A 15456-nucleotide genomic window follows, 5' to 3' on the forward strand; every position below is an offset into this window, starting at 1 on the left:
AGAGTTAGGCTGGTTAAGACCGGTTGCCGCAAACGCTGATTTCAGAGCTTCGTCAACCTCTTCGGCCTCCTCAGCGAACACCTTCGTTGATTCGGCAACTACTTCGACCACCGGCTCTAAGTCTTGCTCCGAATTAGAAGTTTCGAGACCAATTTGCCTGAGGGTCTTGAAGCTGGGGAAGACAAGAGCCGTAAGGTGTTGTTCGCCGGTTGGGATCGGAATGTCGTCCGCGGCCGAGAATGTAGTATAGGTAGGCTCGTACCGAAGGAGAATATGGGCGGCTCTCCCTTGCCTATGTACGTTTGGACGGCCAAAGTACTTTAGTGCAGTCTCAATTTCCGCAAGGACTTCGTCATCTGCCGAGGTCAGAATCCTCTTCAACTTATTGCCTGTAGAAACAAAGGGTTAGACTTCGAGAAAAAGCCGAATAAAAGAAAGATCAACAAACAAGGAGTTATACGGTAACCTGGTTCACCCCTCCGTCTGGGAATAGGGTCTAGGCGATCTTCGCCTTCGCCGAATTCCCAGTTGCCTTGGACATTGACCATTACATCATCAACTTGTTTGCCAGAGCTGGCAAGCAACGTTACCAAGTGATGGTTGGTGTCCTTAGCCCTGAAAAAATAGCGCCCGAGCTGACCGGAGGATTTGGCTAAAGTGTAGTAGTGCCGAATCGCCGGAATGCCAAGATTGATCCCGAGATGCCGGTTCAACTCTACGATTCCCATTACAATTCGAAAAAAATTCACATTGGGTTGCGAAGAAATCAAACCCCAATAGCGGAGGATGACCCAAAGAAATGGGTGTAGGGGAAAGTGAACTCCGCCCTCCGCAATGGATAGGAGAGGAAAGACGATTGTATTTTGGTCGTCCCTCTCCATATCAAGGGTATTATCCGTTACTAGAGATAAATGGACATCATTGGGGATAGAGAAATGTCTTCGGAACAAAGAAATTCGACCCTCAGAAAGGAGATCTTTCAAATGCTCTGCCATTCTGGTAAGGACCCAAGGATATTCTAAAATCAAAGATAAATACGGAAAGTAGGGTTGCAAAGAGAAGAGAAGAAAACTTACGAAAGGCAAAGGAGAAGACAGAGAGGAGTCGCAGAAAACGCGTTGGAGGAGAGACACCGACTGGCAATCCAGGAGGTTCAAATATTCGAAAAAGCATGCATTCGAAGGGACTGAAGTTTCAAATCGTAATAAATGCGAGAGAAGCACGAAGGAGGTGGGAAAGTGTTGCAGTGACCAAAAGACATGTACGCGTTCTGACGCGCATCGGGAAGAGGGTTAACCGTCGAATTTTTGACTGCCTAGACTAGAAGCCAAACACGCCGACTAATTGATGCTAGTGGGGTGTTTGGGGGCAATTGTAGGAGCCGAATAATTGGAAGAGTCGGAAGCGTACTCTGGAAGACAGATACTACACGGCTCTATCCTACACGATCAGAATGCCGAATAATACAGATAGGCCGAATAGATATTGAACTATGAAGCCGAGTAAATAAGAGGATGATGAGTGAAAAGTGGGCCTGGCCCCGAAGCCAAGGGAACAAGTATAAATAAAGGAGCGACAGAATAAGAGAGGCATGTGAGAATTGTTGTGCTTAACTTAGAATACAAGCATTCTTGAGTATAGAGACTGACTTGTCCGTCGGAGTACTAATTCTGGCACCCCCGACCGGAGTGTTTATTCCTTTTCAGGTGACTATCAGCGGATCACGAGCTCTCCCCAGGATCAGAAAAGTATTTCCAAACCACTTCTCCACAAGGTATCATCGATTTCTACTAGAGTTATATGTACAATTTATTCAAAAACTATTGAAGTAAATAAATAACATTAATTCTCCTTTGCAACTATTAAATGGAAAATAGGACAGAAACATGAAAGAAAGCGAATTTCTCATTTCATTGTCAGCCATAAAGTAAAGTGATATCATATACTTTAGTTAAATGGTTTTGTTTTTTTTTTGTTTTTTGTTTTGATAAGTTAGTTTAATGATATGATATAAAAAAGAAAGTTACGTCCTTTTAACACTAGGTTTAAAAATTATACCGTGCTAGAGTTTGACTCAAGATTGTCCAAAGTTCCCATCCTTGTAAATATACGATCAACTACCCTTATAGTTGCAAAGCGGGCAGGAATATAACAACCGACTTGAGCAAGGATGACTATCAGGCACACCTGTTGAAGATAAGTACTTTTTCCACACCTGAAGGAAAAATAAATAGTTTTGCTTAAGTTAAGAAAGACAACAATACAAAACAGAAAGAGGGAGGGGAAAAAACAAAAAAAGAGGACTGAAGTATCCCATTAGCATATTAACTAGAAGAAGTTTGTGCTATCTGTTGACTCCCTTTACCTCTTTTATGAACATCATACATTCCAAGACAAACTTCTCTAAAAATATTGGGAATTGTATGGGAAAACACCATCCTAAAAAAGTTATGAGAAGGCAGATATCTGTCACGTTTGGTTCTTCTTAGTTGGGTTGAGCGGACTTTTTTTTTTTCCCTTCTTCTTCTTCTTCTTCTTCTATTTCACTCCTAATTTCCCAGCAAATACAGAGCCCAGGAAAAGCAAAGAGAATTGCCTCAACTCAAGAACACCTCGTGGAAAAGTGGATAGAAAAGGCATTGAAGTTTAAAAAAAAAAAAATCCAAAACTGGAAGGCATACTCGATGAAACAATTTAAGGGACAAAACACACTCTTCTAAGACCAAATACACACACACACACACACACAATTCACCCCCGGTCTGTTGTGTAAGGCCACCTTTATGTTATGTTCGGTAACTTAAAATCCTTTCTAGGACAAGCTCTGTTGTCATCAAGAAACTATGGGCTTGTTTGGTTTGTTTTTGGGAGAGTTGTTTTTGAATTTTTTTTTCAAAATTTTGTTTGGTTTGTGGTTTTTCTCAAAAAAATTTCCAAAATCACTCTCTTACACATCAATCAATCACTTTTTCTCTCTCCTCTCTCTTAATCAATCACTTTTTCTCTCACACTGTTAAAACCTATCACCTACTTCACTCACTTAAACCTACTCCACTAAACCTAACCCACTACACCACTACCACCTCACCTACTCCACTAAACCTAACCCACTACACCACTACCACCTCCACTTCACCTACTCCTTACCTACTACACACTCACCCTCTTCTATATATAGGAATCATGAATCATTGTAATAAATATAACATTACATCAATCAATAATACAAGCATTTCTCTTTATACATTAAATTTCTACATGGTATCAGAGCAGGTTTAGAACCTAGTATTTTTGCTTCACCGGCGGGCGGCAACTTCGCCTTGGCCGCCCGCCGGACCTCAACCTAGTCCACTAGCATTTTCTACACATACCTTCACTCTTCTTCACCACCTCGCCGACGCAAACCCAAAATCTCTTTACCCATCCATATTGTCATGATCGGAACTCTCACTGGAGCCCAGTGGGGAATCTTCGCTAATGGTATGTACTGTTGCTCCATCTGGCTTACAATCTTTGGACATAGAGATTTCCTTCGCTGTGACTTTCCTCCAAAACACAACCCATGGAGTGCTGATGCAGACTATCATGTGTTTCCTGCACAACAAGTCTGGTGTCATCCAAAATCTTTTCCATGTTAGGCTCCTTAGACATACACTCAAACAATGTAGAGATTCTTGATCGAAGCTTTGTCAAGGATAGTGAATCAGCATCAGATTGTGGATCCATTACAGACAATTCCAGATTAGAAGGCACCTGCTTTGCCAACGAATCCAACTCAGGCTGTTCTTTAGAGTGGAAATCTGAATCAGGAAGTCATCCATAAGCTGCAGGTGATTGTACTTTCAGCCTTGTTAGGCTTCTCAACATTCTTATCCTTCTTGAAATGGGACAGCTCAGAGATCAATGCTGTAGCCCAAGCAATTGCAGTAATGTCACCCAACACAGCTCTCTCTCTCTCTCTTTTTCTCATTCACACTGCCACATACACACACATGCACGACATCCCTCTCTCTTCATCATGTACCCCACTCTCTCTCTCTCATCTTTCCACTTTCAAACCCACAATCCTTTTTTTTTTAATCAACCCACTCCCTCACTTTCTTTAAACCCCTCTTTCCCTCACATGGGCTTGTCCCCTCTCTTTCCTCCGTTTGATTTCAAAATCCATTATTTTTATTTATTTTCTCCAAACCACTTTCCTTATTTCCCCCCTCTTTCATTTTGATTTCAAATATATTTTTATTATTTCTTTCTTTATTTTTCTTTCACATTATTTTTAATCTTTTTCAAATTCCATTCATACCATATAGCTTTGCACACCAAACCATATTTTATTCATCTCGGGATCAACCCCGATCACCATTTTACACCACAAAACAACAACAAAAAAAAAAAAAAAAAAAAAAACCCAAACAACCACATCCACAGGCGGGTTTTTTTCTTCTCTACTCTGCAGCCGGTCTCTTCTTCTTGCCTCCGTCTTGGACGGCCCTTGACGGTGTTGCCTCCGTGTTTCCTAGACCACCAAGCACGTTGCCTCCTCCCTGCTCCTCCACTACAGCATATGGTGGACCTCCAAATCGGAACATCACGGTGGCCTTCCGCTTCAGCTCCTTGTTTTCTGTCTTTAGCACACTTATCTCTGCTCGCGCATCCTTATACATGCGTTGGAGCAGAGCCAGCTGGGAGTTTAACTGTTGCACCTCATTTGTCCTGCTTTGCAGCCGGTGCGACAGGTTTGTGACCGCAGTCATGGTTTCCACACATGACTTCAGAGTATACTGATTGGCCTCAATATCAGTTTGCACCGCCATTTTTTGCTCCACCGACCGCATCGGAAAGTTCAACGGAGCAAAACCAGAGGTGTTTGGTTGAGGTTCACTGGCCACCGCACCAGTTATTTCTCTTGTGGACTCGTTCAATTCTGGAAAGAGCGTGAGCAGACCACGGGAAGAGGAGGCCATGTTCTGGGTAGCTGGACGGGAAGAAGAGGCCATGTTGCTGAGTGTTTCAAAGACGGGTTGGTTACAAAGTATTACAGAATTTCTCTCTCAGTAAAGGAAGAGTTTTTTCAGAGGATTTTCAGAAGTTTTTTGTCTGCCTCAGCCTCAGCATCAACCTTGGTTAAATAGACGGGGCAGCCACGCGTATCGCGCGCCACTCGACGCCAGACGACAAACGGGCGCGCCAGCCAAGGCACTCACGTGCCTCGCCATCATGTCCGGCACATCTTTTTATGACTTGGGCTCGCCTTTTGATGGCACGCCTTTTGAAAGATTGGGCACACCTTTTGAGGGTGCGACTTTTTAGGGGTCCGACAAGACTCTGTAAACTGTCCCGACATTGATTCCGGTTAGCTCCTTCATGGGTCCGACAAGACTCTATAAACTGTCCCGACATTGATTCCGGTTAGCTCCTTCATGGGTCCGACAAGACTCTGTAAACTGTCCCGACATTAATTTCGGTTAGTTCCTTTATGGGTCCGACAAGACTCTGTAAACTGTCCCGACATTGATTCCGGTTAGTTTCTACAAGGGTCCAGCAAGACTCTGTAAACTGTCACAACAACTGTCACAACATTGTCAGCTACAACGGTCCGACATGACCCCATAAACTGTCTTCTACATCGGTCTGACACCACCATACAGTGTCCTCTACAACGTTATGACACCCCCATACAGTGTCCTCTACAACGTTATGACACCCCCATACCGTGTCCTCTACAACGTTATGACACCACCATCCAATGTCTTCACCAATGGTCTGACACGACCATACAGTGTCACCTATCCTCTTTTATTTTTATGTATTTTCTTGTTTTGTAACTCTCTCCAAACTCAAGTTGGTTAGTTCCTATCCCCCTTGAGTTTGCGGGGGGCTGTTAAAACCTATCACCTACTTCACCCACTTAAACCTACTCCACTAAACCTAACCCACTACACCACTACCACCTCACCTACTCCACTAAACCTAACCCACTACACCACTACCACCTCCACTTCACCTACTCCTTACCTACTCCACTAAACCTAACCCACTACACCACTACCACCTCACCTACTCCACTAAACCTAACCCACTACACCACTACCACCTCCACTTCACCTACTCCTTACCTACTACACACTCACCCTCTTCTATATATAGGAATCATGAATCATTGTAATAAATATAACATTACATCAATCAATAATACAAGCATTTCTCTTTATACATTAAATTTCTACACACACACACATCTACTCAATTACAACAAAATATCAAAACATCCTAAACTCCAAAACTCCAAAACTACTTTCAAAATATACTACTAAACAAACTAAAAAATTTCTAAACTCTCTCCCCAAATTTTTTTTCAAAAACAACTCTCCCGAAAACAAACCAAAGAAGCCCCATATGTCTCTAATTTTTGCTAATTCTCTTTAATATTCCCAAGTTTAGGGATTTTAACCTAGTAGCAAGCCAAAGTTTAAACTCAAGTAACAAGGTGATAAGGGAGATGTTTTTGATAGTCATTTTCAAGTCAGATTGACTCATGTAGGTTTCTCTAATTTTTTGAATGGCAACTACTTAAGTTCAAGTGAAATACAATGCTAGAATTGGTGATGAACTTCCTTTTCCCGACATAAGAATATATTCACACCTATAAGAATATATTCAAACCTACAATCATTATATCATAGCAAAGATATTGTGTACCCATGACTTTTTAAGTCACAAATTTTCCCAAAAGCCTAAGCTTTTAGGAAATGGGCCCAACAATGTATATCAAGCAACACCCTCCCTCACGTGCAATGTGGAGAGACAAACAGAGAAGCAAACAGAAGGAGAAGCAAATAACCAAACGGGGAAAGAATATGAAATGCCATCTGTAAAAATTCAATGTATAAAAAAAGAAAAAAGAAATAGAGAATTGTATTATTGATTGATATATATTGATTTCTATTACAATGATTCATGATTCCTATATATAGAAGAGGGTGAGTGTGTAGTAGGTAAGGAGTAGGTGAAGTGGAGGTGGTAGTGGTGTAGTGGGTTAGGTTTAATGAAGTAGGTGAGGTGGTAGTGGTGTAGTGGGTTAGGTTTAGTGGAGTAGGTTTAAGTGGGTGAAGTAGGTGGATAGTAGGTGGATTTTAACAGGCCCCCGCAAACTCAAGGGGGATAGGAACTAACCAACTTGAGTTTGGAGAGAGTAACAAAACAAGAAAATACATAAAAATAAAAGAGGATAAGAGACACTGTACGGTCGTGTCAGACCATTGGTGAAGACACTGGATGGTGGTGTCATAACGTTGTAGAGAACACTGTATGGTGGTGTCATAACGTTGTAGAGGACACTGTATGGGAGTGTCAAACCTGTCGGACCGTTGTAGAAGACAGTTTATGGGGTCATGTCGGACCGTTGTAGAAGACAATGTTGTGACAGTTGTTGTGACAGTTTACAGAGTCTTGCTGGACCCTTGTAGAAACTAACCGGAATCAATGTCGGGACAGTTTACAGAGTCTTGTCGGACCCATAAAGGAACTAACCGAAATTAATGTCGGGACAGTTTACAGAGTCTTGTCGGACCCTTGTAGAAACTAACCGGAATCTATGTCGGGACAGTTTACAGAGTCTTGTCGGACCCTTGTAGAAACTAACCGGAATCTATGTCGGGACAGTTTACAGAGTCTTGTCGGACCCCTAAAAAGTCGCACCCTCAAAAGGTGTGCCCAATCGGTCAAAAAAGGCGTGCCATCAAAAGGCGTGCCCAATTCATCAAAAGGCGTGCCATCAAAAGGCGTGCCATCAAAAGGTGTGTCCAGGTTGGCGTCGAGCGGCGCATGATGCGCGTGGCTGCCTTGGCTATTTAACCAAGGTTGATGCTGAGGCTGAGGCAGACAAAAAACTTCTGAAAATCCTCTGAAAAAACTCTTCCTTTGCTGAGAGAGAAACTCTGTAATACTCTATAACCAACCCGTCTCTGAAACACTCAGCAACATGGCCTCTTCTTCCCGTCCAGCTACCCAGAACATGGCCTCCTCTTCCCGTGGTCTGCTCACGCTCTTTCCAGAACTGAACGAGTCCACAAGAGAAATAACTGGTGCGGTGGCCAGTGAACCTCAACCAAACACCTCTAGTTTTGCTCCGTTGAACTTTCCGATGCGGTCGGTGGAGCAAAAAATGGCGGTGCAAACTGATATTGAGGCCAATCAGTATACTCTGAAGTCATGTGTGGAAACCATGACTGCGGTCACAAACTTGTCGCACCGGCTGCAGAGCAGGACAAATGAGGTGCAACAGTTAAACTCCCAGCTGGCTCTGCTCCAACGCATGTATAAGGATGCGCGAGCAGAGATAAGTGTGCTGAAGGCAGAAAATAAGGAGCTGAAGCGGAAGGCCACCGTGATGTTCCGATTTGGAGGTCCGCCATTTGCTGCAGTGGAGGAGCAGGGAGTAGTTATCGTGCCCAGTGGAGTGGGAAACACGAAGGCAACACCGTCAAGGGCCGCCCAGGACGGAGGCAAGAAGAAGAGACCGGCGGAATAGGCGAAGAAGTGAGGTCGGTGGCTGGCTGGCTGCAGAAAAGAAAACAAAGCTTTTGGTGTTTTTTTTTTTTGTTTTTTTTTTTTTTTGTTTTTTTTGTTTTTGTTTTTTTTGTGTAAAATTGTGATCGGGGTTGATCCCTGAGATGAATAAAATATGGTGTTGTGTGCAAAGCTATATGGTAGGAATGGAATGGGAAAAAGATTAAAAATAATGTGAAAGAAAAATAAGGAAAGAAATAATAAAAATATATTTGAAATCAAAAATGAAAGATGGGGAAATAAGGAAAGTGGTTTGGAGAAAATAAATAAAAATAATGGAGGTTGAAATCAAACGGAGGAGAGATGATGATTTTTTTTTTTTTTTTTTTTTATTTTTTTTATAATATAATAAAAAGAGATATATATATATATATATATATAAAATAAAGAAAATTGGGTAGTGGAGACATGATGATCAAAATAGGATAAGGGGGTTAAAATAAAATAAAATAAAATGATGATGGGTGTGCAAACTTTCGTTTGCTTTGCAAAAAAGATGGATTAAAATAAATAGAAAAAATAAATAAATAAATAAAGAAAGTAGAGTGGGGAACAGGAGTGCATTGATTATTTGATATAATAATAATAGTAATAAAAAAATAAATAAAAAGTTAGACTACTTGAGGTTCACTTTACCGAGGATAAGATTACAAATGGATGTTGTGACCTTGCTCCACTGGAAAACATCACCATCATCAAACTCCAAGGTTAGAGTTCCAACAGGGTCAAGCTGAATTGATGTCCCCCAAAATTTGGTTCTTCATTGTTCTCTGGAGGCTCCACAAACTTGAATACAGTTGCTATGATAGTCTCACCAGGAGCAAGAATAGCCCCTGGAGGACGCATGAAACAGCTTCTTCTTTGATGTCCCCTGGGAAGAAGAGATCTTTCCGCAGACGAGACCAAGCTCGAGCTTGAGCTTGAAGTGTTGCTGTGTGGATTCGATCCTTCAACCTGTGAACTCTGATGATGAGCAATGTGAGACGAAGATGAAGACGACGTCGTAGAATGCGAATTCACCGATTGCCGAACAAGGCGAGGCTGATTATTAGGGATTGGAAGTGAATCTGATTATTACAGATTACTGTATGCCTGGAATGACAGGCTATGATTTGCTCAAGAAAATTAAGGAATCTTCATCTCTGAGAAATATAACAGTAGTGATTATGTCATCTGAGAATTTTCCTCATATGATGAAAACCAAACATTTGAATCAGCAACAACAAGAAGATCAAGATCAAGAAGAATAATTGGTGGCAGCGGAGTGAAGGTATGTGTAGAGGTCCGGCGGGCGGCCAAGGCGATTCTGCCGCCCGCCGGTGAAGCAGAATTATTAGCTTCTTAACTTGGCTCTGATACCATGTAAAAATTCAATGTATAAAAAAAAAAAAAGAAATAGAGAATTGTATTATTGATTGATATATATTGATTTCTATTACAATGATTCATGATTCCTATATATAGAAGAGGGTGAGTGTGTAGTAGGTAAGGAGTAGGTGAAGTGGAGGTGGTAGTGGTGTAGTGGGTTAGGTTTAATGAAGTAGGTGAGGTGGTAGTGGTGTAGTGGGTTAGGTTTAGTGGAGTAGGTTTAAGTGGGTGAAGTAGGTGGATAGTAGGTGGATTTTAACACCATCGAAGAGAATTGAACCCAAGACCTCTCTCAACCTGAACTCTGATGCCATGGTAAGTCACAAATTTTCCTAAAGCCTAAGCTATTAGGAAATGGATCCAACAATGTATATCAAGCTATTTAACAGGACTAAGGCAGCAATGCATGCAGTTGAATATTGAGAGAACACATTAGGGTTACAGGATAGGTTCTCCTTAATGGAATCATTAACAGAATATTCTCTATCCTTCTTTTCTAGCCACTAAGCACAAATGCCATGAGAAAGTTGTGTAGAATTAGTGACAACAAACACATTTCAACAAGGAAAATCTTCATGATAGAATTTCTTACATGTTTGGGCCCATGACAATTATCATGTTTGATGCTTTGGAAAGGAATAAATTGTTGGGCTGCCAAAAAGATGAACAACCAACTGATTAATGCATTCATAATTTTGAGATTGCCAACATCAAAAGCCATAAATTTCTAGCTTTAGAAATCATTTCAAACATGAAATCAAAATTGTCAGAAGAAAAATGTAGCATACAACAAAGTCATTGTGTATGCTTTCCAAGATAGGGTGTCTTCCAGCATCAATTGCCAGTGGGCCATTATCTACCAATTGCATGACACAAGTTAAGTATTCATCCATTTCTATCTTACGAAGCAATATCAAGAACAATATAAGAAATGTTACCAGTAAATTGAGGTCTAACATATCGATCAACAGGCTTAGTGGATATTGTATGAGCAAATGAATTCACAATCATATCTAAAAGGCTTAAGACCTCAGCGAGCAGGGTAAGCACAGAGACATCCTCCCTTATGGCATCGGCTAACGCTGCATCCATACAAAAAGGACCATAAATTTTAAATAGACAGCATCTCTACCACTTGCAGTTGCAAGGAACAAGAAAAAGAGTACATTAACAGTTGATCAAATGCCTTTTGAAAATTACTGGTTAAGGATTCTTCTTGAAAGAGATGTTGAAAACGTGTAACTAATATTCTTGTTACATTTATTTTTGTTTGGCTTATAGAAGGCACAAAAGCTAATAGAACAACAGAAATTCATGTCCAACAGGAACAGTATACTTTGTTGAATAAAAGTAGAGCATAAGCTTTCTCCCACGTTAATAGATACAAACATGAATTGCTTAAATGACCATCCAAATTATGTTGGCCATTCAGAAACAATTAGTACGATAAAAGTAAATGCACTGAGTCATACTCCCCAAAGGAAGGAATTCATTTTTTCATAAATGTGTGCCCGTGAACATGTGTGATGCAAAGGGCTGCATCTAATATGCAACAATGGCGAAAAAGATAGTGCACATTGAAGATTCTACTCGTGTAGTTATGAAAATTATTGTCCAAATAAGATGACTGAGCCAGTTTGGGCCATTGCAAAACCCTCATCAACCAAACTCACACAATAATAATTCACCTTTTCACCTCCCAGTTTAAGTATGCTCTAATTAGCAAATTTCCAGTCAGATGACGATAGTTAATTGTCATGCCGCATGGCAAGCTAGCCAACTTAAATTTACAATAGCAAGTGGCATTTCCTAATTAAGTCATTTGGCTGTGTCTAAATATGGGTGAAGTTGATGTTCTCAAAGCAGGCATGCAGATGCCCATGGCCTTGTGGCCTAGTGGCATGGAGGCAGCACTTAAGTGCTTGCAAGGGAGAGGTTGGGGGTTCAACTCACCCTAGGAGATAATCTAACATCTAACAATTGACTTTCGCTGATCAAAAAAAAAAAAAAAAACAGACATGGAGATAGAGTTGAGGAACAAATTATGCTCCAGAAATAGATCATATGACAGCAAATATGCACAATTCTTGTCAAATTTAGTCCAACCTTCTAGGCAAAGTTCTGTCCGTATATAGCATTCAGCAGCTGCAGACTTGTGCCTCACATTTAACTGCAGATTTCATGAAATAAATCAGGAAAAGTGAAAAGCTTTTCATAACATGCACAGGCTCAGAAAAAAAATAAAACAAGTTATGAAGGTGATGAAAGGTCGTGACACAAAAATCCACATACACACAGACAACAACATACATGAGTATGTGCATGTATACATACACATGGAAATTAATACATTACTTTCCAACCGTCAATCAAATGCAATGATAACCACCATAACATCAAGGGCAAAGCAATAGAAATCTATCCCAGATTATGTAGCATCATAGAGAAATAATGGACTATAAACTTGAATTTCGATAGTCTCAGACTCTCAGTAGTTCCACTTCCATCACAGAGCATAGACTGAAAACTGAATACAAGAAATATATGAATTAGTTACAGCAATACTCACAGAAGCAAGTTCCAGAGTCGAACAATGTATATTGTTTCCATGTTTCACAACCTGATTTCATCTCACAACCAAATAAAATTTAGTGAAAGTCACTTGAATGGATTTCTTTTCCTTTTATATATACATATATATAAAGCAGAAAAATATCTCCTTCACAACCTGAATGAACTTGCTTGGAAGCTTTCCTTGTATGTCCTTCTGCGGAATGCTAAAGTAAAAGCCTTGCCTCTTGTTAAATGGGATTTTCAAATTTGGCACTTTGAAATCTTCACGATATTGGTTTGCAAGTTTATGTATAGCTGTCGATTCAATGTCAATTAGGGTGCAGGCATAATAGCATATCTGCCCACACAGTGGGGTTGGGATATGATGAACTAGTTAACTAGTAGAAAACCTTCACTGATGTCACAAAATGACCTCCTTGCAATATCCAGAAGTCCATCTATTCCTGCCTTAACAGCAAAACACTGCTGTGTCTGGGCAACAAAGGGGACCCGTGCATGAAGCACATCTTCATCAATCACCTCTCCAATTCTGAAATTAACACATCTTTTTTAGCAAGTCAAGTAACTAAAAACTATGCGTTCCCATATGATTATCGACCTTCAATATGTATGACACCTCATTAGTATGTATGCATTAAAGCAGAGCACATAGTACAAGTTAGAAAATCTTCCAAATCCCCTGAGTATTATCAGATTTATAGTTTTATTGATACAATTTATAAACTCTTCCATAGTAACAAGAAATTCTCATTGTGAATGAAATCTCCATGATTTGTACAAATTTGGTCCATATACTTGGGGTTGAAACGCCTGTTCTTTCATTCTTCCGTATTGGTGCCCTTTTCCTTCTCTACCACGCATGTAAAACACATTGCAACACTAATCATGAGCATGAAATATCAAATCAGGGATCATCCAAAGCATTTCAGATAAAAATAATGGTTATAATCCATAATATCTCTTTTCACAAGTGAAAGAAAAAATGCAGCATAAAAAAGGCTGACAGCAGCTGAGTTGGTCAGTCGTTAAAATACAAGGTTAAAAACGTAGGCAACAAGTTGGAACATACTTTATAACTAAGGGATGATGCTTAAAACAAAACATAGAGGAAGAAATGGCATGTAAATGAATTTTGTATTCCTTGCATTAATGGAAATGTGTATCCAAATTCCTTTTCTAACAAATGTGCATACCTAAATCTGGTTTCCTTGAATTGTGTCCGTGATTCTCATTACTCTCTTCCTTACTAAAATCAAGAATTTAGTCTCATCGAAAAAGGTTTTTAGGATTCACATAATAGGCCTCTTTGCAGTGTCAAAGTCCAAGTTTTACAATCATCTAAGGATGACAGAGCAGAGACAAATAAAAGTTGGTCATTAAAAAGCAGAACCAAACCTGCAACTATACCTTTTCCTTATTGAAGCATATTTTTCATTCTCACATACAGATCTGTAAACATTTCCAAGAAGAAAACTATTTGCATCCTTGAGCACCTGAGATGAATAAAAACTTATTACTTCAAATTACATGACTCTCATAGAACCATAAATGCAAAAGAAATCAACCTAATTTACCTTTAAGAGTAACGGCATTGCATCAAGAGCAGTTTTAAGAAGAATAATGCTTGAAATCAAAATTTGGCTCTTTCTAGCATTATCAATGCCCAATACCTCATTTGTAACTTTCTTTGGCTTGAAGCAGAAGTGACAAAGGACCCTATCTGGATGAAAAGCATGCATAAGTTCATTTTTTCAAACTACTAATAAAGGTATTGACTCTCAAGAACTGCAAAATACAATTTCCCATGCCTCTTCCTTTTCAGCTTACCAGTTTCTTTTGGAAACTTACGAAGAACCTGGGAGAGACCAAAGAATAGTTGCTCATTGCTCATCAATTCATCCTGAAGTTCAATTTTAAAACAGGTATCCTCATGCATCTTGATCTCAATTCATGATTGGACTAGCATAACTATCTTTAAAACAGAATCACTTCCAAGCTGCACCTTCATGTAACATGAGGTTCAGTTCAGGTGGATAAAAATTCCCTTTTGATGTGTCTTAGGCGTGTTCCTCCCATAGAGGTTACATGGACAGAGGAATTCGAAATCCATGAAATGGACCCCAATAATTTTTTGGATTTCACATGCTAACCAAAGTAATTCAGAGCATGGTGTATTATACAAGACTAACAAATCAAAAGTATGATATAGCATAGATGTTGTAGAAATTTAATGTATAAAGAGAAATAGAGAATTGTATTATTGATTGATTGTTTTATTTTTATTACAATGATTCATGATTCCTATATATAGAAGAGGTTGAGTGTGTAGTAGGTAAGGAGTAGGTGAAGTGGAGGTGGTAGTGGTGTAGTGGGTTAGGTTTAGTGGAGTAGGTGAGGTGGTAGTGGTGTAGTGGGTTAGGTTTAGTGGAGTAGGTTTAAGTGGGTGAAGTAGGTGGAGAGTAGGTGAATTTTAACAGCCCCCCGCAAACTCAAGGGGGATAGGAACTAACCAACTTGAGTTTGGAGAGAGTAACAAAACAAGAAAATACATAAAAATAAAAGAGGATAAGAGACACTGTATGGTCGTGTCAGACCATTGGTGAAGACACTGGATGGTGGTGTCATAACGTTGTAGAGGACACTGTATGGGGGTGTCATAACCATGTAGAGGACACTGTATGGTGGTGTCATAACGGTGTAGAGGACACTGGATGGCGGTGTCAGACCGATGTAGAAGACAGTTTATGGGGTCATGTCGGACCGTTGTAGCAGACACTGTGTGGTCGTGTCAGACCGATGTAGAAGACAGTTTATGGGGTCATGTCGGACCGATGTAGAAGACAGTTTACGGGGTCATGTCGGACCGTTGTAGAAGATAGTTTACGGGGTCATGTCGGACCGTTGTAACAGACACTGTTGTGACAGTTGTTGTGACAGTTTACGAAG

At 40.2% G+C, this 15456-nt stretch overlaps 1 protein-coding gene across 5 annotated transcripts in view; it reads right to left on the reverse strand.

The window, feature by feature from the left end:
* The window catches only part of MSH4 (MUTS-like protein 4), a 52454-nt gene that overhangs the window by 11010 nt on the left and 25988 nt on the right, over positions 1-15456 (reverse strand). For 3 of the 5 annotated variants that reach the window (XM_082902305.1, XM_082902304.1, XM_082902308.1), the window contains 11 exons: positions 14338-14410; positions 14085-14230; positions 13918-14003; positions 12900-13039; positions 12665-12804; positions 12506-12556; positions 12043-12106; positions 10875-11018; positions 10725-10792; positions 10529-10587; positions 2059-2215 (listed from right to left, as the gene is read on the reverse strand). In XM_082902305.1, coding sequence (XP_082758431.1) covers positions 2059-2215; positions 10529-10587; positions 10725-10792; positions 10875-11018; positions 12043-12106; positions 12506-12556; positions 12665-12804; positions 12900-13039; positions 13918-14003; positions 14085-14230; positions 14338-14410 — 1128 coding nt within the window. The remainder of the gene's footprint in view (positions 1-2058; positions 2216-10528; positions 10588-10724; positions 10793-10874; positions 11019-12042; positions 12107-12505; positions 12557-12664; positions 12805-12899; positions 13040-13917; positions 14004-14084; positions 14231-14337; positions 14411-15456) is intronic. The other 2 variants (XM_082902306.1, XM_082902307.1) reach the window with 2 other exon arrangements.

Source organism: Camellia sinensis, chromosome 13 (genome assembly GCF_055761805.1).
Source record: "Camellia sinensis isolate YWXY chromosome 13, ASM5576180v1, whole genome shotgun sequence".
NCBI lineage: Eukaryota > Viridiplantae > Streptophyta > Magnoliopsida > Ericales > Theaceae > Camellia > Camellia sinensis.